The 22,232-nt window shown below is 51.1% G+C and overlaps 10 protein-coding genes and 3 non-coding genes across 13 annotated transcripts; 7 read left to right on the top strand and 6 right to left on the bottom strand.

Moving 5' to 3' along the window:
• Positions 1–1,836: 1,836 nt before the first annotated feature.
• BJX68DRAFT_266039 (putative GATA transcription factor (AreB)) lies at positions 1,837–2,892 on the top strand (the record flags this gene model as incomplete). The annotated part of the gene is made up of 2 exons (XM_071045385.1): positions 1,837–2,067; positions 2,173–2,892. The coding sequence occupies 2 exons, from the start codon at positions 1,837–1,839 to the stop codon at positions 2,890–2,892; spliced, it is 951 nt and encodes a 316-aa protein (XP_070900051.1).
• Positions 2,893–3,578: 686 nt separating this feature from the next.
• BJX68DRAFT_235760 (uncharacterized protein) lies at positions 3,579–4,204 on the top strand. The gene has a single exon (XM_071039921.1). It carries the CDS (start codon positions 3,655–3,657, stop codon positions 3,811–3,813), a length of 159 nt encoding a protein of 52 aa, XP_070900050.1. The 5' UTR covers positions 3,579–3,654; the 3' UTR covers positions 3,814–4,204.
• BJX68DRAFT_t82 lies at positions 4,193–4,264 on the top strand. Its single transcript has one exon. It is a non-coding gene; the product is annotated as a tRNA-Glu (tRNA).
• Positions 4,265–5,091: 827 nt separating this feature from the next.
• On the top strand, positions 5,092–5,163 carry BJX68DRAFT_t83. Its single transcript has one exon. It is a non-coding gene; the product is annotated as a tRNA-Glu (tRNA).
• Positions 5,164–5,564: 401 nt separating this feature from the next.
• On the top strand, positions 5,565–8,155 carry BJX68DRAFT_235743 (putative MFS transporter). The gene is made up of 8 exons (XM_071039920.1): positions 5,565–6,024; positions 6,081–6,152; positions 6,204–6,336; positions 6,392–6,496; positions 6,548–7,172; positions 7,224–7,239; positions 7,287–7,404; positions 7,454–8,155. The coding sequence occupies exons 1-8, from the start codon at positions 5,944–5,946 to the stop codon at positions 7,939–7,941; spliced, it is 1,638 nt and encodes a 545-aa protein (XP_070900049.1). The 5' UTR covers positions 5,565–5,943; the 3' UTR covers positions 7,942–8,155.
• A 98-nt stretch (positions 8,156–8,253) lies between these two features.
• On the bottom strand, positions 8,254–8,325 carry BJX68DRAFT_t77. Its single transcript has one exon. It is a non-coding gene; the product is annotated as a tRNA-Glu (tRNA).
• Positions 8,326–8,455: 130 nt separating this feature from the next.
• Positions 8,456–9,191, top strand: BJX68DRAFT_235741 (uncharacterized protein). Its single transcript, XM_071039919.1, has one exon. The coding sequence runs from the start codon at positions 8,510–8,512 to the stop codon at positions 9,170–9,172; it is 663 nt and encodes a 220-aa protein (XP_070900048.1). The 5' UTR covers positions 8,456–8,509; the 3' UTR covers positions 9,173–9,191.
• A 74-nt stretch (positions 9,192–9,265) lies between these two features.
• BJX68DRAFT_235740 (ATP-binding mismatch repair protein PMS1) lies at positions 9,266–12,541 on the bottom strand. Its single transcript, XM_071039918.1, has 4 exons — positions 12,467–12,541; positions 12,310–12,406; positions 12,161–12,247; positions 9,266–12,097 (listed from the first exon to the last, which is right to left on the bottom strand). The coding sequence occupies exons 1-4, from the start codon at positions 12,497–12,499 to the stop codon at positions 9,327–9,329; spliced, it is 2,988 nt and encodes a 995-aa protein (XP_070900047.1). The 5' UTR covers positions 12,500–12,541; the 3' UTR covers positions 9,266–9,326.
• Positions 12,542–12,685: 144 nt separating this feature from the next.
• Positions 12,686–14,683, bottom strand: BJX68DRAFT_235736 (Zn(II)2Cys6 transcription factor). The gene is made up of 4 exons (XM_071039917.1): positions 14,453–14,683; positions 13,873–14,397; positions 13,679–13,822; positions 12,686–13,629 (listed from the first exon to the last, which is right to left on the bottom strand). The coding sequence occupies exons 1-4, from the start codon at positions 14,510–14,512 to the stop codon at positions 12,850–12,852; spliced, it is 1,509 nt and encodes a 502-aa protein (XP_070900046.1). The 5' UTR covers positions 14,513–14,683; the 3' UTR covers positions 12,686–12,849.
• An 883-nt stretch (positions 14,684–15,566) lies between these two features.
• BJX68DRAFT_235734 (PaaI family thioesterase) lies at positions 15,567–16,709 on the bottom strand. The gene has a single exon (XM_071039916.1). The coding sequence runs from the start codon at positions 16,566–16,568 to the stop codon at positions 15,933–15,935; it is 636 nt and encodes a 211-aa protein (XP_070900045.1). The 5' UTR covers positions 16,569–16,709; the 3' UTR covers positions 15,567–15,932.
• A 6-nt stretch (positions 16,710–16,715) lies between these two features.
• BJX68DRAFT_235730 (serine incorporator domain-containing protein) lies at positions 16,716–18,834 on the bottom strand. Its single transcript, XM_071039915.1, has 4 exons — positions 18,692–18,834; positions 18,561–18,640; positions 17,910–18,498; positions 16,716–17,862 (listed from the first exon to the last, which is right to left on the bottom strand). The coding sequence occupies exons 1-4, from the start codon at positions 18,740–18,742 to the stop codon at positions 17,152–17,154; spliced, it is 1,431 nt and encodes a 476-aa protein (XP_070900044.1). The 5' UTR covers positions 18,743–18,834; the 3' UTR covers positions 16,716–17,151.
• A 115-nt stretch (positions 18,835–18,949) lies between these two features.
• BJX68DRAFT_235729 (alkene reductase) lies at positions 18,950–20,657 on the bottom strand. Its single transcript, XM_071039914.1, has one exon. It carries the CDS (start codon positions 20,348–20,350, stop codon positions 19,265–19,267), a length of 1,086 nt encoding a protein of 361 aa, XP_070900043.1. The 5' UTR covers positions 20,351–20,657; the 3' UTR covers positions 18,950–19,264.
• A 598-nt stretch (positions 20,658–21,255) lies between these two features.
• Positions 21,256–21,980, top strand: BJX68DRAFT_266031 (glutathione S-transferase family protein; the record flags this gene model as incomplete). Its single annotated transcript, XM_071045384.1, has 2 exons — positions 21,256–21,629; positions 21,686–21,980. 2 exons carry the CDS (start codon positions 21,256–21,258, stop codon positions 21,978–21,980), a joined length of 669 nt encoding a protein of 222 aa, XP_070900042.1.
• Between the last annotated feature and the right edge of the window lie 252 nt (positions 21,981–22,232).

Raw genomic sequence — 22,232 nt, 5'->3', positions numbered from 1 at the left:
GTCTCCAAGCCCTGCCATTTTCATCCATGAGGATATCAAACAGCAAATGTGCATCGACACGTCTCAGTCAGTAAAAGCATGATCATCAATTGGACGACTATCCTGCCTCTACAGATAGAGCGTATTCTCATGCAAGGCACCTCAGATAAACCGCGCTACGAGCTCAAAGCGAGTACGCATCAGGAGTCTTCCGAGTATCATAGGCACCGGGACGGCGGTCTCATAGAATAGTAAGTAGCAGATGAATCCATGACACTCATGATCAGTGGACAGAAATACCTTCGGTAGATCATAAATAAAGAGGGCTCGTAAGTCCGGATATGAGGCAGGGGAACAAGGCAAGGGTGAGAATGAAGCCAAGAAATGTTCCACAGATGCTGATCAATAATCGTCGATAGTGTCCGGCGCGATAGGAGCGATACGATTTATCTATCGTTCCATTTCTTTCGCCGATATCGTTGATAATCTCGTTACTCTTCTCACCATCACCACTTCTTTCTTTCGCCTTGACGACTGCTACTGCTACTACTAATAGTACCTAGCGGCTTCCGTTGATTCATTCCTACTTGCAGTCTGCACGGTTGCATTGCTGCTTTGCTTCGAGGCCCGGGTCTTTTTCCCTATCTATCATCCCTCAGATCTTTCGCTCCTTATCCTACAAAACACTAATTGAACGCCAGAGCAACTCAAGCGCTCATCCTTTGATTTCTTCTCATCCATCCATTCATTCTACGCATTTCTACTGGTCTTCATTGAATTCCAACTGGCGGACGAGACCTAAAGGACATTCCATTTGGCCCTCCTTTTTTTCGTGGCTGGTTCCCCTCGCAACACCCCCGAACTCTCTCCTTCCTGCCCCATCTTATGCAGAACCTCGAGAACAGGATCAATTGACTCGAACTCAATTCAATTCGGTCAACAGAGGCCGACTCTCTAGCAATTCTCCGCCACGACCTCCACCGTGGCTTCGCTTCTCTTCCGGGCGTCGCCCATCGACCCGGCCCTGCGTCCTCCTTCGCCCTCGAACTCGCAATCGACCGACCCTACCTATAAACACTCCTCCTCCTCCGTTGATAGCCAGTCGGCGACAGACACAGCACAGGGGACCTCGTCGGCGTCTTCGCAATACTCTACAACGCTCCCCGAACTTGCCTCGAGCTCTCTCGAGAAAAGTCCTGAGGAAGGTACAGGTGTTGTAGGCGCCTTTTCGACCTCTCTCGGTCCCTCACTCCCAGGACTTTCCGTTCTAGCGTCGGTCGCATCGGCACCGACCTCGAATCTACGGTGCGTGTTCCTCCTGTGTGACTTCCATCGCGATACACGGTCTACTGCTGCGCGGACGCATACCGGAGCAAGATCTTTGATCCCGGAAGGCGATTTCTTCTTATCAGATCAATCACAGTTCCCTCGGTCAAGGTTTGGTTCTCCAGCTGATGGGATATGATCTGGCAGGACTTCGAGTAGCGATGCGCATCTCGGGATGAATATGACCTACGCGACATCTTCTCCCGCTGCTACTACTGGAGGTCAAGGCAATAATCCTGTGAGTCTCCTCTCGATATGCTATGCATAAATCTATATTTTGCAGTGTTTTCTGCCCTGTGCCATTGCTTTTTCGTGATGGGTTTATTTTTTCACTCGATCTGTTATCAGCGGTCTTGGCGCCGGACCGCAACTGGGCCTTATCATCGCAAACCCATCAATAATCTCTCCCCCAATCTTATCAACCCTGCAATCTCTCTCCATCCACTATCAGCTCCTCTCTCCCACGCAAGCCCCCTCATCTCCTCTCTTCTCCTCCTTCGCCCATTTCATGCTCTATATACTCAGATAATCATGGCGAGTACGCTGGCTGATCAAAAACGCTCTCAATTACAGCCGATTTGCCAGAATTGCGGCACGTCAAAAACTCCATTATGGCGTAGGGACGAACTCGGCTCCGTGCTATGCAACGCCTGCGGCTTGTTTCTGAAGCTCCACGGAAGGCCGCGACCGATAAGCCTCAAGACTGATGTGATCAAGAGCCGCAACAGAGTCAAAACTGCTGGTCAGGGGCCGAAGCGCAAAGTACGTCCTTGATAAGTCGAAAATTTTTCTGTACCTCGTAAACCTTCTCCCAAGCGATTGGGGTTTGAAATGACGGTCGCTAACGCTCTTCTTCGTCGTGCATAGTCTGGCAGCGCTCCCGATGGGAATGGATTGTCTTCTGCGAGATCAGAGGCGGGTACTCCTCCTATGGGGGCCCAGGGGTATCGTCGCGCGTCGCGAAAGATGTCGCCAGGTCATTCTGACCGGTCCACCTCCCCAGTACCTCGAACCGACAGCCCAGGACTTCCTCCTATGCACCAACCGCATGCGCAGCCCCATCACAATTCCAACATCGCACCGCAGCATATGTTTGACAGTGTGACACTTGAGGGCCACGGACTCCCTCCCCCCAGTTCCCTATCTTCTGTTCCACTCCGCCAGCCATCTCCTACCTCCACCTCCGCGCCGGTTGATCGTCATCCCGAGGCTCCGCAAACATACGAAGACCTTTTGGCGGCAAACACGTCCTTGAAGACTCGCGTGAGCGAGCTGGAGCTCATCAATGGGCTCTTCAGGGGACGCGTCGCAGAACTTGAGCAAAGCGATGCCACGGCGCGTCGGTCTGAAATGATTGTTCGCGACTCCGAGGTGCGCCTACGGCGGTCTCTTGATGAGGCTCAGCGACGAGAGGACGATCTCAAACGTCGCATATCCGAGTTGGAGCGCCAGGTCGCCAATCAGGCTAATGGCGGGAACCAGCCAAACCAAGAAAGCCCTCTTGAGCCACTGGCCAAGAGGATGAGACTCTCCGACGTGGTAGAACAACCTTCGAATTCCCCAGCCAAATCCCCCAAGAGCATATAGCACCCATATTTGAGACCATCGCTCGTGGCGCCGATGCACATGGCAGCCGTATTCGCGGATCAACCGGCTCTCTAATACGTTTTTTGATACCCTTCACACCTCTTGCCATTGGCTGGTTATTTATCCGATTATATGTTGCTCTCCCTATCTACTTCGATTCTCATCCCCATCCCCATGTTCTCGAGTTTTGTGTTTACGACCTACCTGCGATAGAGTCATGTTACCTATATCTCTAATTCCTATGAAACGGCGGGAGCGTGTTTGGCCACTGCGACAAAAAAAATTCTTCCAATCGACATGACATACAAAACAGCGAAAAAGGTTCTAGAGGAGGATGGTTTCTGTTCAGTCATTGTGTTGGTAATTTCTGGAATTGATTCTTTTTTGTTTTGTTTGGCTTCACTCAGACTGCTTATGGGCGTGGAGGTGTCCGCTATGTTCAACACTGAACTCTTGAGGCGGCGAGAGTTCAAACTCTCGCACTGAAACTACGATCCTGGGGAGTGGCCGTGCTCTGCTATCATTTATCACTCAAAAGATAGCGCTATGCCGCTCCCGCTGCCAGATGGCCCAGCGGCCCAGCCACTACCTCCGACGCCCGAAGTCGAGGCAGCTAATCAAGACCGGAGGAAACCTCCCGATATGGAGATGAATCATGATGGGGGCGATATTACCATTATTTCCATGTCTTCTTTTCTTCGTACATGTCTTTACTAGCTAACCTATCATTATTATTACACAAATAACGTCGACGAGGTCTGTATGTCGCCATCGGCGCCTTGTTTCGTTTGCCTTGCAGTTTTCTTATCTTTCTCCTATCAGCTCGCGGAGTCGCGACTTGAAGCCCATCTACCGAGGTCATCTTCGGTCAACTCCTTCACCAGCCCCCGACAAACCCGGGCTCCGATCGTCTCTCCGTAGGCAGGGCGGATGTTTGTTCTTCAGTATATTGGTGTTTACGGGAGTATTTACGTGTGTATTGGTTGCGCCATGGGTGAGGGCTATCAACGACGATCGTGGTGAGGGATACCTGGAGATATATACAACCCCCGCTCAGATACCAGCACGCAGGCCCAAAACATGACACTGATTTCCACCCCAATGAATCCTTTCCCGAAAGCGTGAATGATGGGGCAATTGATTCAAACCCCCATCTCACATATCCAAAGGACTAGAGCCAGTCGCGCCCAACCAACTTTTTCAGCCCCTTGGGTCTCGAGTCACCCGAAGCGCGCGACAGACAGTTTCATTTCCTGCCTGCATTATGTAACATATTGAGCGACCTTTTTCTAATAAGTACTCCGATATGGTGTAATGGTTAACATCGCCGTCTCTCACACGGCAGCTCGGGGTTCGATTCCCCGTATCGGAATATCATTTTGATTTTTTTTTCTACTGTGTGTAGTCTGAATGAAGTATGTACTGTAGGTCTGTTTCCAGCAAAGGGTGACTTGCTCCATGGAGAAAAAAACCAGGTATCTAAGTCAATTATCGGACTTGATCCAAATTCTTTGTCATCTACATATACACCGAACGCTCAAAGCCACAAACAACACTCAATATCCACCCATTATTATCCTGCATCGTACTAGACGAACAGACGACAATCTCAGCAGACGTTCCGCGGACAGAGCATGTCACTTGAAGCACAATACCATTAAGTGGGCAAAACCTGAATTGTCTGCCATCTTATGTGAGCTACACGATGGTTCCATCAACCTGGTGTGCCCCAGGGATTCGATGCGACATTAGAGCATTTCTTACCCTGCTGGTTATAGCACACGCTGACGTCCGATGCGATCAACACACAATGGGATTGCTACAGCTTGCCGGACATTTGACCAAGATTGTGTCGAAAGGCACTTCTGCCAGTGTTCTGCGAGGACAGCCACCTTATAGAGGACATCTCCAACACCACCCTTCGGCCTAGTCAAGGAAATATAACTCTTGTTGTAGTCAATGTACTAAGACTGGCCATTCTTCGCATTGAACATGCCGTCTTGCATAGAGGGCGTGGGCGGGGGTTGCAGCGTACTGTCCGATATGGGGCTTCCGCTGAATCATCTATTCGGTTCTTTCTTTTGAACGGATAAATTACTGGGCTGCTGTCGATCAGGAACTATACCAAGCGATCGTCTGAGCGCGAAGGTCAACTGTAGCCTTATAATGTCAAAATAAGCATTCCTCTTCAACAATTAATCCGATATGGTGTAATGGTTAACATCGCCGTCTCTCACACGGCAGCTCGGGGTTCGATTCCCCGTATCGGAATATCTTTTTTTCATTTTTAGTATTTGGGCGCCTCACCTCCCGTCGTCCTACAGCATCTTGTGTGACACTGACAGAAAGCTTTTGCTGCATGTAGACTAACTTCAGCCTGTAGATCAGGATAATCCTGCATACGGACTTTGTCTCGTCTCCCGGGGTCCTTTGTTTCGTAAAGACTATACAGTTTTTTAGCCCTGACCCAGTGTATCGCGATGCTCGTCAGCACTTTAAGCCAGCTGAGCTGTTGGCGTGACCAGTACATCACCTGGGCACTGGGATTGGATCATGGATGCAGTCTTGGACAAGCGCCCTACAAGGAGCCGAGAGCCGGAATAATTCGCTTTTCCCACTAGCGTCTCATGCTTGGGGCTGATAATGCAAAAGCGCGGAGTTATCTGCGGCCACTTTGCCTTTCCAAGTCCTTATCACCCGCCTCCTCCTCAACTCCTGTCTGTCGTTTCTGTCCTGAGTTCTGATATTCTGCTCAATTTCTCTTACCGCTCGAGATTAGCGGCATCTCTCAATTCATACAATATTTCCAAGTTATCTCGCCTTGACCTATGTCTGTCCCTGACCACCAACCAAGTCGATCGCTAAATCGCTGATTGCGTGCTTCCCCCGACTCCGATAACGCCTTCAAGTTCCCCACGCGACTATTACTACCTGTCAACTGGTCTCTGGGAAGCTTGTCCATACCTATCTATCCCTCATCACCTCTCCTCTCCTATGATATACTATAATTAAACGGACAGTCATCGGGGCAGCGGTACCCCGACGAGCATCATGGCGGATTCTGGGCATAAAACCAAGCGGATTGTCTCCGTCATAGCGGCGACACTGGTCGCTCTCGCTTGTGGTACCAACGTATGGATGGATCTATCAGTGTTCCGATACCTGGACGAATTAATGACGTTTGGCAGTATGCGTACTCGGCATGGGCGCCTCAGTTCGCCCAGCAGATGAAGCTTTCGTCGACCGAAAGCAACCTTATCGTACGGACAATCCGATCAGCAAAGAAAACCCATGCTTATACCATTCTTTAGGGCGCAGCGGGTAACCTGGGGATGTACGCATGTGGAATTCCCATGGGTCTTTTGACCGACACCCGGGGCCCACGTCTCACAACTTTAATTGGGGCCGTCTCTCTCGGCCTGGGATACTTTCCGCTACATCTTGGTACGGCTGGGCCGCCTTGAAACTGCTCGATGGCGCCGGTGCTAATTCGTCACAGCATATAAGGGCGGCCAAGGATCTATGGCCGTTTTCTTCCTGTCCGTATTCAGCTTTCTGACTGGTTTCGGAAGCTGTTCTGCCTTTGGTGCCTCAATCAAGACCGGTGCGTCGTCTTTCTCCTGCTCGTTGACCCTAGCTAACATGAATACCACAGCTGCTACGAATTTCCCTGAACATCGGGGAACAGCAACGGCATTCCCCTTAGCCGCGTTCGGTCTGAGTGCCTTCTTTTGGTCGACCACATCTGCTATCCTGTTCCATGGCGACGTTGGCCGCTTTCTCCTCTTGCTGGCCGTCGGAACGTCTCTTCTGAACTTTCTTTCAGTTCCGTTCATGCGACTCATGGCTCCCAATGGGCCGTACTATCCCGTCTCAAGGTCTCGCTCCGTAGAGTCGAGGCAGTTGCGAAGGCCCAAATCCACTGACCTACGTTCTGAATATGGGGATTCTGATGAAGCAGGTATGCCGTCTTCCACTACAATCTTTAGCCACTCCGCGGTTCACTCGAGAAACCAATCCACCGCGTCCCAATCCCACCCTCCTGGCGTGGTCCCGGATTTCGACGAGCTGTCGTCTTTGGTTTCCAAAACGCCGTCGAGGACGTCCCGGGAGTTCTTCCATGAGCGTAGTGCGAGCGAGGATGATAGCTTGTCTGATGTTGTTGATCCCGACTCACACCAACCAGACATTAGAGGCTTGGCTATGCTCCGCAAGATCGAGTTTTGGCAGCTTTTCATGACCATGGCTCTCCTGTCTGGTATTGGTTTGATGACTATCAAGTATGTTTTCTTCCCTGCTGCACGTTGCCACAGTGTACTGACATCTCATAGCAATATTGGCAATAGCGTAAGAAGGTTCCCTAAAACGCACTTGACCTTACTGATCCCCCATAGGCTAAAGCCCTGTGGGAAAAATATGACGACAGCGCATCCCCTAAGTTTATACAACAACGGCAAGTCATGCACGTTTCCATCCTGTCATTCGGCAATTTCGCTGGCCGTCTATCGAGTGGTTCGTATCCCTTCAGGTCGTTTACCTGCTAAGCTAAGCAGCCTATCAGGCATTGGATCCGACATTCTCGTCAAAAAATTCAACATGTCTCGCTTCTGGTGTCTATTCCTCTCCGCCTCGGTGTTCACCCTCACCCAACTCGCCGGCGCCTCAATCTCCAACCCGCACCAACTCGTCATCGTCTCCGCATTCACCGGAATCGCCTACGGCTTCCTCTTCGGCGTTTTCCCTTCGTTAACCGCCCATACCTTTGGCATAAACGGCCTTTCACAGAACTTCGGTGTCATGACCCTAGCACCGGTCTTTAGCGGGAACATATTCAACCTGCTCTACGGAAGCATCTACGACCACCACTCCATCGTCGACCGTAATGGAGACCGCGACTGTCCGGATGGACTCGCGTGCTACCAGGGCGCATACTACATGACTTTCTTCTCGGGCGTTGGCGGGATACTCGTCTGCCTGTGGAGTATCTGGCGTGATAGACGGCTGCACGGTCAGCTCCACGCGAAAGTCGAGCATGACCGACTCGCCTGATTTACATTCAGCTCACGGAGATGCGTCCCGCTACGGGACACAGACATGCAAACCGTCGCTTTTAGATTTGGGTATAAAGGGTTCCTACTACACTTTTGTTCCCGTACCCTGCTTCACACAGATAGATATCCCTTCATTTGCCTTCCTCTCTACCGTTCATTTTTTGCTTTCTTTCTCTAAATTTTGCATATGATTAGCGTCTTCCATCTTTCCAGCCATCTACCTACCTCTCCTGAGTAAGATAATCATGCCGCGAAGTTCATCTGAAGAGTGCAACAGCGCAAAGCTCGAAAGACAAAAACTAAAAAAAAATTCCGATACGGGGAATCGAACCCCGAGCTGCCGTGTGAGAGACGGCGATGTTAACCATTACACCATATCGGATTACTTGTTGAAAGTCTGTAGCAAATTTGACAATATAAGTTAAGCAGCGTATTATCCATCTCTCTTATCACAAGCTAGGGACGGCACTGATAATAAACGCACTATACTTAGTAGTATCAACATCCAACATCCAATGCCCAACCCATGATCATTGACCCATAAAACCCAATATAACCTCATCAAAATGACTCTTCCCCAAGTAACAACAACAAACCCCCAACCGCCCACTCAACCCAATACCACCAACAGCAACACCACCACAACCCAAGGCCCCACCCCCGCCATCCCCCCCTCATCCACATCCCCATCCACATCCCAAACATCAGACCCCAAACAAACCGCCGAAGCCAAATCCGCCTTTACAGCATCCCTGCACTCCCTCGGCGCAAACTACACGACCGAGCTCGTCGAGCGCGCCAAAGTCCTACACTCGAACCAGGGCGCGCTCTCCGCGCAGGAGGAAAACCTCGCCAAGACGACAGAGGCCCTGCGGAAGCAGAATGATGCCTGGGAGGGGATCGCGGAGGATGCGCGGAAGGGCCTAAAGGAGATTGGGGATGTGCAGAATTGGGCGGAGGTTATTGAGCGGGAGCTTTTGGTTCTTGAGGAGACGTTGAGGATTGCGGAGGAGGAGGAGGAGAGGGAGGAGGAGAGGGTTAGGGCTGAAGAGCGCGGGCGAGAGCGAGGGAGGTATGAGAGTTTGAGTGAGGATGAAGAGGGTAGAGGGGTGAATGGGCACGGGCTTGGAAATGGGAAGGTTGATGAGGAGGAGGGGCAGAAGGGGAATAAGGGGAAGGGGAAGGAGCCAGCGACAGAGACGAAGAAGGGGTGGTTTGGTTGGTGGTGATATTCCTCTACTAGTACTGGGTCTAGTTTATTTTTGATGTCCTTTGTGATGATTATGATGATGATAATGACTTATGACAATATGATTATTCCACGTTAAGCGATATGTGGTCAATATATACGTCCCATTCTATCACGTCCTGGGTATACAAGGTCTATTCGCCTTCCACATCAGCAAGATACTCCCTCCATATATCCAACCTGTCGGCCGGTTCAATATCATCCTCTCGCCCTTCATACTCATCCCACTCATCCCATTGCCCCAGGCTAAAGAGATGGCGCATTGTTGGCCGGCCATGCGGACAGTTCCACGGCTTATCAATCGTCCCCATATTCCTCACAACACGCTCCATCTGCTTCTGCGTCAAGGTCTTGCCGATCATGATACTAGACCGGCACGCGCGCATGGCGAACATCTTTCGCACTTTGCTGGGCCGGGGGACATCCGTCTTTGTGTTTGCAGAAGTTGTTTCTGAGAGTAAGACGATGAGCTCTTCGAGGTCGCGGACATCAAAGACGACTTCCTTGCTGAGGGGTAGAGAGAGTAGTCGACAGCGGCGCCCGATCGGCTCATCGCCGCTATCGTCGACGTCGACGACGAACCCGTTCTTCTCAAGGGCAGTCTGGTTTTCGATCACGATTTCCTCTTCGACGGCTGTGAGGTCGAGACGTTTGGGGTGGACGAGGCGCTGGTTCTGGACGACTGTCTCGGATTGCAGGCGCTCAAAGTTGTACTTTTCGTCGGACGCATGCTGGTCTATGATGAACAGTTCGTCTTTGGATTCTGTGGATCGAGTAGCAAGAATGAATCCTAGGTTGAACTGGCCCAGAATTCGCATGCGCGCAAAGTCGTCTTTTGTGACTGTCAACGAGAGTCGTTCTTCGGCCGCGGCCTGAGATAGGCTAGGTTCGTCTTCTGATATATCAGCTTCGAGGGCAGCCAAACTATCTTTGAGCTTGTCTACCCGTGAGTGAATCTCAGAAAGTGACCCGTCGATTGTCGTCGTAAGATGCACGGTAGAGTCCCGGTGACCGACACCTTTATGTAGTTTGTTTGCCCGGCTGAGACTATTCGCCTGAGCGGCTTTCTCTGCTTCCTTAATCAGCCGCTGAACTTCGGCGTCCTCATGTTTCTTCTTCTCTTCGTCGTTCATCTCGTCATTCAAATCCTCGCCTGGAGGCTGGGACGCCTCTTCAGTATCAGTATTTCGCTCGAACGAAGCTTGACTCGTGATATTTTCAGCGGGCGGCGAGGAAGGCGAGACGTCTTCCATCTCTTCACCTTCACTTTGTTCTTCCTCGATTTCTTCGTCATTATCTTCTTCCTCCTCTTCCTCTGAACCCTCTTCATCATCGTAGTCTTCTTGTCCGTTTTCATGGTCTTCATTACCTTGAATCGATTCCAGCTGTGTCCCTGGGGCTGCAAAGCCCAGCATACGTTGACCGAAAATGCCTGGACGAGAAGGTGTATGAATCCGCCTCTTTCGAGTCGGGCGAGAAGTCAAATCACTGCTCGTATTTCTCTTCTTTGGTACACCACTTCCTACCATCGATGTAACAGTCGTGTTGCCGATTGTAATAGTTGCCATTTCGGCCGGCACTCGTCTTGGCCTCATGCGGTCAAACGCGCTTTGTATGGCATTCGGTCTCTCGGAATCTTCTGCTGCGCGGCTTGGCTGTCTAGGTGGTTGTGACCCCTCTTCGTTATCATCGAATGTCTCGTCGTTATGGCGCGGTGCAGCGTCCTCCGGAACGAATAGCTCGTCATCTGACATGTCGTCTTCAGCAGTCCGCGACTGAGACCCTTCTTGCAACTTTGAACTCAATGCTTGAGCAGGCGATGATTGCCGTTCTCTGGGCATAGGCCGTCTAGTAGGGGAGTCTGTTCGTGTATCACGAGCTTCTATATTGCTGGGGAGGCTCTTCATCCTATCCTTTGAGGCCAGAGGACTCTCTTCTGCATCTTCGCCAACCGATATCTCCTCTTTGTCAACAGTAGTTGTAGCTCTCGTAGTTTCAGGAATCGAACGCTGTCTAGCAATTGGTAGCTTCCCAAGAACCTGCGACTGAGGCACCGTTTGATCGACCGAGTCAAACAGCTCTTGTAGCGACTGCTTCAGCGACTCAATGAGGGCTCCCGCATCATGCAACAAAATGGTCCGCTTGTCAGGGGACACATTTACATCGTACGCATTCGTATCCATATGGAAATCGGCAAAGACAAAAGGCGACTGGGCGACATTGAACGATTTGTATACCTCATTAAACGCCTTTGCAATCTGCGGCAACGCACAAGGGCGCGAGTTCACGAAGAACATCTGCCTGTCGGGAGTTTGTCTTCCTTCGCCCACGACGGGCTTCGAGACATGACCGCGGACCTGTATCCGATTTGTCTCGTCTGCGACCGTCCGCCGTCCAGCAGCCGACGGTTCAAACTCAAGCTCGAGATCCAGAGGTATCAGTGCAAGTAGTGTCTTTGCGCCATAGACATTGGCGATATTCTCCTTCGTCGTCTGGTTCGCGTTCGTAGTGAATACCACCGCACTCTTCTTGGCCAGCGTGTTCTTCACGCTGAAGCGTACGCCCGTACTTATGCACGCGTACGCATGCAGCAGATTCAACACCTTGCCATACTCGCGCTTGATGTTCTTCTCCAGCTCTCGACGCCGAACAGGCAGCTTCTTGAACAAACCTTCCACCGACGCAGTTGTGCCCTTCTGTCCCGCAACCACCTGTGTTTTCTTCAGCTTTCCTGATTGTTCGAATTCAAGCCGTGTTGCGCGAGGGGCCTGGTTCGCCTGCGCGGTCGTGATTTGGAAATCCGAGAGGGCGCATAACGACGATAGAGCTTCACCGCGGAAGCCGAAGGTTTGTAACCGGAGGAGGTCGTCATAGGAGGATAGTTTTGACGTATAGTGCTTAAGGGCTGTATTATTAGATCTTATGTTCGAGACCAAAGCGCAAATTGGGGTTTAGGCACAGTACTCACCGACGTTCTCGTAATTCTCCGGCGATATTCCGTTCCCGTTGTCCTGCACCTCGATCAAGTCAAGACCATTATTCCGGAATCGAACCTCTGTCAAAAACGAGTTATAGTTAGAGCGAAATCATCGTCTCATTTCGTGGAAATAGACTTACCGATCGAAGTAGCCCCCGCGTCGAGACTGTTTTCCACAAGCTCCTTCGCCACGGAGCACAGGTCAACGATAACTTGACCTGATTGGATTTGATGAACCTAGAGCGCCCAGGGACCGGTTAATGAGGCAGACATGTAAATTAGAGGATAAAGTCATACCGAGCGGGCTTCGATGGCCTTGATGGTTGCCATGTTCGTCCCATAATGGGAGAGCGTGAGGTGGAGAAGACAAAAGACGCGAAGTCGCGTTTGTGCGGATATCAATTTAGATAAGAAATGTAGATAAGAACACCAGAGAACAGACCTGCTGCATAAGCACAACAGTGGCTACTTATATTCTGTATGAATATCAGGTTTATTTGTTGGCTTTTTATATCAGACGAAAATCAAACTTGTGTGTAAAATTGAGAGTTGTGGCAGGACTAGCACGCCGAACTGGTTGTATCCAAACATGTATATAATCAATATATAACCCCCATCAACTAGACCGGGTCTTGGAATAGTATATATGTAGAGTATCTGGTAATGAGAAACGTCGAATTTCAAAGGTCAGGAAGCCAGGTTAAATGCTGCCCTGAGAGCAAAAGACTCGACATCACCAGTGCCTGTTGAATCCCAACACCATGTCCAATCTTGAACAGACACTGGGTGATCCACTCCGTCATCGCTGGCGATACCCCAGTACTGTCAGCGGCAATGAATAGCGGCCATATCAAATGGATCACACCGCCGGTCCGGGGACTCGTCAGATCCTCTATTGCAGACTCCTTTGTCGCCCCAAATTGATATGGCACGCTAGCACATACGTCTTCAGCCACCTGTCGTGAGAGAGCAGCACAGCGCTCATATGTCTGTCGGTATTCGGCGCCCGTTGCTTCGTCCTTGCGCGCGAGGTGGTCGCAGAGCCAGCATAAGAGCTCTAGGAGAATAAGACGGGCGAATCGATAGTCAGACCACCAAGAGCTAACGACTGGATCGGGATAGACATGATATTTATTCCCATAGATGTGGCGGAAGGAGCCATAACGAGTAACTGCGTTTGCAGTTTCGGGAAGGTTGACGACGGTATAGCGACGGTGGGGTTCGACACCCAAGGCCCAAGAGCTGAGCTCTGCGTCGAGCTTTAATGCTTCTCTCACGATTTTTACTGGTTGTATGAGGGCGCCATTGCGGAGTTCGGCACATAGGTCACCCACTTTCGCGACGAGGAAAAAGAGCTCATCATCCATGCGTGGGCTTCCTCCACGGTAAGCGAAGCTCTCCTTCGTCAATTCAAGCAGGAAGGGAGGTGTACGTCTTTTCAGCCAGAAATTACTGAGGACCTGGCTGATATTAGAAACGTCTTAAAAGGTCCAAGGGATGCGCGCTTACTATGGTCATTCGAAACTGGGCAAATAGCCCTAACCCAACACTGTCTTTGAGTTGATTGGATCCTCGCAATTCGATGAGTTTGTTACACCCTTCAGCGTGGTTGAGGTAGCGGTCCATGAGAGGAGGACCATTGCATGTCAATAACTGCTACATTAGAAACCTTTTTTCTGCGAACTGAACGTCCCATGGCTCACCTCATACAGACCCAGAAAAGTCACAGCTATGAGTGTTGAGTCAGATGTAGACTGCATCTGGTCATTCAAAGCCGCGTTCGTCTCCGCCAGAGCTGTAACATACTCCTGACGTGCGGAAAGCATGAGTTCTTGAGACATGTGGATATTAGATAGGGCCGCAAGGCCCGTGGCATTCAGAGAGGCCATGACCGCACGTCCGGCCGTGGTGTTTATAACGTGGGGTATGAAGGCACCGACCGGGCCTCGTACCCCATCGAGACCATCCTGGGCCACCCAGCGTGCCAGCATGAACGCTGTGCCTTGATTGGCCATAGGGACTGAGACCTGCTGCAACACGAGTGCATTTGACTGGTGCATCGGCCGCTTCTGTGGTTGAGGAGCCGAGGGTGAGTGAGACGAAGGCGAGTTCTTCCTCTTCACTTCCTCAGTCTGGTCGTGGACTCTCATCGCACCGACATCTCGATAACCCCCACATTCCCGCCTGCCTCGAATGCACTGCGAGCATGACGGCTTCTGTTGATCGCACTGTAATTGTGAGTTACTGATATGTTCAATCGGTCATCAGACGATGAGAGCGTACTTTGAGACGGCGACTGCGACAAGGCTTACAGGCAGCTGAGAGCTTTCCTCTATGGACCATGGAAGGCTGATGGGAATGATCCGATTAAAGTAATGAAAATAAAGTTCAACCTGTACTACATCAAACAGATTTTGAGAGGAAAGTTGTGATGGATGGAGTTGATGTAGAGGGAGAGATGATGGGGTTGAAATGATGTTGCCTGAGCTGAGTTGTTGGGGCTGTGAAGGGCGCTGCTCGCCCAGCTCTTGGATTCTTGGAGTTTTCCACGACCCAGAGTTCAAACACAGTCTGACTCCTGAGCCTCCTCGACTCCCGCCAACTATGACGATTCTGGGTCTTCAAGGCCCAATGAAAGGAGGATTACTCGCGCTCAAAGCTTGTCTGTGTCTTAGCTTCTGACTAGCTTATGTTCTGTCGCAGGCGTTTGATTGCGCAACTCTGGCAAGCTCAGCCTCATAATCAGTCGACACTGGCCTCAGCCACTTATCAGTACAGGCGATTAACATCTTTGTCATGGAGACGCTTCTCTGAGCCACGGTCGATCCAAATCAGCAATGGGGCCGGAGTGTTTTCAAGTCTAGACGACCACCTTGGCTTTCAACTGGAATACACGATCTAACTAGGCGCGACTCTGAAGTTTACCGGAAGGGTCAGTTATCTAGCGTCTCTGAGACACAAGAACAATGGTGGATGGAGTTTTGTGCCAGACCTTGCCCTATACCTGGTCCTCTTCCCCCTTGCCGTCTATAACTTCTGGACCGACCGATGAGCTGGCTGCCTCGCATGGCACTATCTGGGAACATTCTTCTCCCTTCTACCATTTCAGGGTCGTAGAGAGGCCCCGCGGTATATAGATGGGACACCGATACGTCGGTAGCCCTAACTTGGTATAGAGCTCTTTTGACATCATGGATCGTACAGCTACTATACCCTTCTGCGTTGGCCCTAATCTACGTGGGCATCCGAGTAATATGTCCTTGTCTCCGTTTGTACACAGCGGAGGGATCTCAGTTCGATATATGAAACAACTGCTGGCCATGCGTTTCTTATATTTCTTCCCGAGGCAAGGGCGGCCATGAATATTATTTATGCAGGGTTTTGGACGAGCCGGTAATCGACGAAGACATGAAATGCTTTCCTGCTATACTTTGTTCTATCTCGTTATCAGACCTTTCCCCGTATGACCGCATACATATCATATCCCTTCAATTTGAGTACCACCTCACTCGGATTTAAGACCTTTCTCCAGTGCGAAACTCGGAGATAGAACCATACATATCCTGAGGAAAGCACGACCGATGCATGTGCTGGGGTAATTTACACCTTCCTAAATCAGAATGCGCCTTGCTCCCCCATTCCCAGTAGATCAACCCTCAAGCACCCAGTTCAAAACAAGCCGATACTTACCTTAGGGCACCTAACCTTGCAATGCCCCGATAACAGCCCGATACATCATGCCTAACCCCCTCCTACACCCAAGCTACAACCCAGCACCCCCCCTCTTCCTCACAAAAACCGCCTCAGCAGTCGTACACACATTCCCATTTGCATCCCTCAACACCGCCCCAAAAAACATCCTCCGCCCCTCCACCCGCTCAACCTTCACGCTCGCCAGAATCACCGCTCCTTCCTCGGGAACATACACGGGAGCCTTGTACTCCAGCTTTAGGGAGATGGTGAACATCCCCATCCCGTTGTCGAACCCAGTCCAGGGGATCAGCGTCCCGCATACTTCGTCCATTACTGTTGCGAGAAAGCCGCCGTGTGCTATGCCGGCTTGCCCGCAGACGCCCGGGCCGATGTGGACCATCAAATGGCCTTCGGGACCGGAGTTGGAGGCGAGTCTGGGGCTGGAGGATAAGGGTTGTTGTGGAGATGGTGAGGATTGTGAGCTTGGTGGGAGTGATGATGAGGTGCCCGTGCGGTAGAGGTACAACGTATGCCGGATTGCGGTTGGGGAGCGGGCGATTGAGGCGAGGAGGGGGTTGAGGAATGGTGGGTTTGTTGTGTGCAGGATGTTGTATGTTGGGTCCGAGAGGAGGGGGGCTGTTAGCGGGTGAGTGGTGAAGAAGGCTATTGAAGAGGATGTCTCGTCGGAGCCGGTGGGCGAGGACATTCTTGCTTAGAGTATTATGTGATGGGAGCCCGGAAATGTCTGTATTTGATCAATGAGGGTTTCTTAATGCGTATAATCTTCGGTCACATTCAGTACTTGATATCTCGTCTTAGAATGACTGTGGGCAAATTTGAATCAGTCGATTACCAAGCGGTGTATATAAAGTGACACAGGCATACGACTAAGTACGAGTCCCCTATTTGCCTGACGCCCTTGCTGTGACAACGAAACCGAAACCGAGACATCGCCAGGAATGGCTAGTCTAGCGAGGCACGAGTCCAAATACGAGCTTGAGACTCGGCACTCCATAGAGTGCTAGCAAACTATAGAATAGATGCTTGTTGAGGGGATACTCTCTAGAGGATACGGTGTTCACCTTACTCCATCTAAAGACACTGAACATTCGATATCAAGTGTATTCAATGCCAGGCCCAATGTACAGATAATGCTTGTCATGTTCTAGAGAACGAGTGTAAGGAACGCTTCATACAGGTATCAGTACATAATAATTCACAGCAAGCAGAAAGAAATCAAGTGACAGCCAACGCCAAATCCCTCTCAAACAACATGTTCGTTCAAGACCTTACAGGTCAAATCGGTCAGGGAGGAGGATCGGTGCGACGAGGGTCCACAGGTAGATAGCGTAGCACACCCACGCGCTGATGATCTTCACCCAGCTGGCCCAATAAGTACGGCCGACAGGCGCGAAATCGTCCACGGCCTCAGGGTCTAGGTTTTGCGTCAACAACGTGGCTACCCAGGTTGTAGCGAGGAAGAAGATGATGTGGAACAGAGAGTAGTTGTACTGAGTCGAACCCTTTTCATCATCTTTCACGTCGTAGTCGTCTTCGTCATCGCTATCGTCGAGAGCGCTGGCTGGGAGACTACCGCTTGCAACAGCCGCACGAAGAGCCTCGGCACGCATCTCGCGACGGGCAGATGGCTGCTGGGTGACGAGACCGTGCTCATTGTCCTCTGTCCCCAGCTCCGAGTAGCTGTGGCCTCCCTTTGAGCCCAAAGCGATGCCCTGGGTAGCGGCACGAGTGGTAGTGTATGCAATTGTGGCCATGGTGACAACTGCGCCGAGGACAATAGTCGCAGTTCGGGTGCCGCGAGCACGAATCAGCGGGTTGCATTGGCGGTCATCAGGCTCCATGGAGACGGCAGACAAAGTCAAGTAGGTACAGTAAGCAGCCACCATGGCAGCCTGCGCTAATCCTGCGCGAGGATTGTGTTCCTGAACTGCAGGCTGAACGGACACGACCGATATGATCAGGAAAAGTACCAAGTTGACCTGTTCATGTTAGCGCAGAAATTCCATAGAGATAAACCATCACTTACCGAGATCGCTGCTTGGTTCATAGAGCACCCACTTTTCGCAAAGAAAATGTACATGAGAATCGTCATCACGATAGACGCAAGGTACATGCCCAATGTCGAACCAATGAGCAGCCCGCGCCACATGCGCGAATCATGATCCTCAATCTTCTGCAGGCACAGTTCGGCCCAGGTGTGCGCAAGATCCACAAGGAGGATAAGACCCAAGAGCAGGAAAAGCATGGCACACAGGAAGGCAATGTAATGACCGTAGACGAAAAAGAACGACTCCGGGATGAAGAACGAGATCACGACGAACAGCAGCCATAGAACAATTTTCGGTCCCCAGAAGCCATTCTGCAGTGCTGCGCGGCCGTCCTTGGACGACCTCACCCCAAGCAGGAACAAGGCGAGGACCAAATGGAACAAGCCGAGGCCGAAGTTAATTCTGTGAACCGCCACCCAACCATGACACTCCTTCCCGTCACACTTGATTTCCATATAGTCCAACGTGAGATGCTGTAGCTTTTTGAGCGCCCATGGTGTGAGCATAATCCAAGAAACGATCGAATTGATTAAGAGGATGAAGGCGTAGGCGATTCTCGTGGCCATACTAGTTGATAAGGCAGGTCAGCACACCGGCCCACCGAAGCATATTCAGCCTGTGATGCCCACCTATTATTGAACTTTCCACATGCGCTGCAGACAGCAGAGCATGTCGCGGCTCCGCAACAAGACCCGACAGCGGTTAACACCTAGAATGATCAGTGCCTGGAACCAACCGAGAAAAGCGCGGGCAAACGTACTGTACCGGCACTCGGGAGTGCCAAAAGCGGCAGGGATAGAAGAGCCCCCATTTTGAAATCCCAGTCCTTTGCACGAGAGACTGACTGTATGGCAGATAACGACTCTCCAAGTGAGGAGAAGCGGCGAGGTGATGCAACTGATAGAGTAGTGGAGCCGGGCGCCGCCTTCGTCGTCATGTGCTGGATTACATGAGCAGAGCCACAGTCACGTGGAATGCAGTCCGCAGACCCACTTTCAAGAGCAGCAACAACACGCGAGTCCTCGATACTCTCCTCAGTATAGAGTACTGCTCTACAAGGCGCATTTCCACCTACGACACTCAGCACGAGTCTGACTTGCCCCGGAGTTTCTCACTGTACTCACGCGCTTTACATCTACACACCCGCTGAGCATTCTGAAGTTACCTCGTGGGCTGAAGCTCTACTTCACTCGATCTCAGCAACCTTCAGTCTGTTGCGACTCTCAAACATCACAATGCAAAAATGGCCTAGGAAGGACTTTCGTTCTATATGATTGCCTCCATTTATTTTTCAGTTCAAAAAAATAACTTAGATCTTCCCAATCCACCGTATCTAAGAAAGAAATGGGTAGTCAATGTACCCCTTTGCAGCACCATGAGTATAGGCCAGGTCACCTTTGAAAGGATTTGGAGAGATCCCCGCCTTAATGCAGGCCACCAAGTCTGGCGTCGAAGCGAACGACCGACCAAATCCAATGGCAACCTTGAAGTCCTTGTGCTCCTCAATAGCACGCTCTGCCGACTCTCCGTCAAACCCGCCGGTGATTATGAGTGGTTTGTCCCTTCCCCAGCTGTCAAAGACAAAGTCGAGGGGCTTATCGCGGTTCATGTCATACCAATTGTCCACGCGAGATGTAATGACATGAAGATAAGCCAGATCGAACTTTTGCAGCTCGCTGATCAGGTGAGTGAACTGAGTTTCTGGATCACGGGGCTGGATAGAGTGGTATGTGCTCCATGGACTGATGCGGAAGCCAACACGATCGCCACCGATGGCGTCCACGACGGCTGCAGTGACTTCCAACGCGAAGCGCGATCGACTCTGGACCGAGCCACCCCATTGATCAGTCCTGTTATTGCAAGACTCTTGGATAAACTGATCGATAAGGTAGCCGTTGGCACCGTGAAGTTCCACTCCATCGAAACCGGCGGCTATAGCATTGCGAGCAGCAGTGGCGTGATCGTGGATGGCGTCTTGGATTTCCTGCGCGCTCATCGGCTTTGGTGGTCTGTCATCGTCCTCCGTCTCTATGGCACTGGCTGTAGCATCAAGGGGAATGTCTCCAGATGAGAGTTTGGGGAATCCCTTGTCGGCCGTGCGACCTGCACAGCAAAGTTGCAGAAAGACGTAGCAACCCTTAGAGTGAATTTCTTCGGTGATGTCTTTCCAGTTCTGCAGCTGGGGTTCACTCCAACAACCCGCCCATTGCGGGAGGCCGACGAGCGTCTCTGAGACGGCTGTACCCTCGGTGATTATCAGTGTTCCGGGCGTGTGTGAGCGTTGGCTGTAGTAATCCTTGGCAATTGGCAATGGACTGTGGTCTGAGTCGGTGCGGAACCGGGTCATGGGTGCCATAACAATTCTGTGTTGGAGCTGGCACTTTCCAACGTCAAGAGGTTCGAAAAGCGCCGAAGTCATTTTGCTGTACTGCAGATTTGCCGTCCAATCACGAGAAACCTAAATGGAACTAGGTGGGAGCGCGCACAGCAAAATATATAATCATTAGTTTGATGGAACCTTTTGGGGTAGCATTATGGGCTAAAAGAAGCTTCTATAACTGCTCCAATCCGGTTTGGAAGCTCCTTCGAGACGTGGAGTCGTAAACTTACTATCTATTCAGAGTTTGGGATGGGTGAAGACCGACTTACCACATACAATGACAAATGCCCGGCGAAAAAGCGGACGACTCTGCCCTTAAGGTGCAACTCAATGATGACTTTCGAACTATGAGCTTGGATTTGTCAGATTGATCGGTGGATTCAAGCGACTCCAACATCACCACCGACTTAATCTTGGAAATGACCCCAAGTGGAGAACTATGTACACCCACCCTGATCAAGTTCACGCTGCACTCAGTGCGCTCGTCGATTTCTTGAGTCGATACATTGGTTAGAGATATCTAGGAGGCTAGGTATTATTGCATTACATTGTATTTCGACGTGTACCGGGTAGTGCCTATCCAGTTAGTTGCCCGGGTCAATGCCATATTTACAGCAACCAGGTGTCCGGTTCTGGTAATATGGATAACAATTCATTCAAGAATACTCGAGGAGCCTGCTCTGTTATGGTAGATTTATCAGCAGGAACGTAACAGGCCTGGTTCCTCACCCAGATGTAAAGTAATAGTACCCCAATATCTGCTCCACCATGTACCCCAACTTCTCCAAATTGTACTCCACGGATAGCGTCATGACCAATCGTCCGTAAGAGCTACCCCAAATACTACCCTCTGGAGGCCAACTATAAACGTGATTTCATCATGCCTCCTCTCACCCTCCAAGTCTATCAACCGTAAATCATTCGAACGACAGACGCCAACCAAGATGCAGCCCCTCACCCTCCACGCGCACGCCACAGGCCCCAACCCCATAAAACTCGCCATCGCCCTCGAAGCCCTTTCGATCCCCTACAACATCCAGCAATGGGACTTCAGTGACGACCCGCAAAAGGGCGTCAAGGGCGAAGCGTTCCTGCGCATAAACGAGAACGGCCGCGTGCCGGCGCTCGAAGATCCCAACACGGGGGTCGTCTCTTGGGAATCTGGCGCATGCATGAATTATCTCCGCCGGGTTTATGATAAATCGAACCTGTTGGGTCCGTTGGGTCCCTCGGAGCAGGATAGGGTTGATTTTGAGAAGTGGGAGTATTTTCTCTTGACGACGCTGGGGCCGATGACGGGGCAGACGAATTGGTTTCGGTATGTAGTACTACAGTACTGCCAGACCAGGACTATCGCGCTGATTATAATGCTAGCCACTACAACGCAACCAAAAACGACGACGCCCTACAGCGGTACTCCGAACAGACAGAGCGCTGCTATCAAGTACTCGAGGGGCAGCTTAAGAAATCCGGCGGACAGAGTATCCTGCCTGGACGGGTCACGGCAGTCGACTACCATTTCGAGCCGTGGGTGCGGCAGTTTGATTTTGCGGGCCTGTCGCTCGACAAGTATCCACATGTCAGTCGGTGGCTGCGCGAGATGACGGGCCGGAAGGAGGTTCAGCAAGCGTATATCAAGGTGAAGGGGGCGGCTCCGGAGTTTTCCTGAATTGAGTGAGTCAGTTTGTTGGTAGTGATATAGGGTGTTGGAATGGTAGGAGGAATTGTGGCTGCTGTTTAAGTGAGTTATTTGACACTCATGAGACCAAGCACATGTTCGTGGCAGGAGTCAGAATGTTGTTTAAGAAATTAGCCTCCGGAGCTTACATTTCATACATGTACCAAAGGAAAGTCGGCTAGCGGGAGGGTTTGTACATCGCATGCTATGCATGGAAGACAAATGACTAGTAGCAGTAGCGGT

This window comes from Aspergillus pseudodeflectus, assembly GCF_044049435.1.
Source record: "Aspergillus pseudodeflectus strain CBS 756.74 chromosome Unknown BJX68scaffold_17, whole genome shotgun sequence".
In the NCBI taxonomy this organism is placed as follows: domain Eukaryota; kingdom Fungi; phylum Ascomycota; class Eurotiomycetes; order Eurotiales; family Aspergillaceae; genus Aspergillus; species Aspergillus pseudodeflectus.
This window is presented reverse-complemented; position numbering and strand designations above follow the sequence as displayed.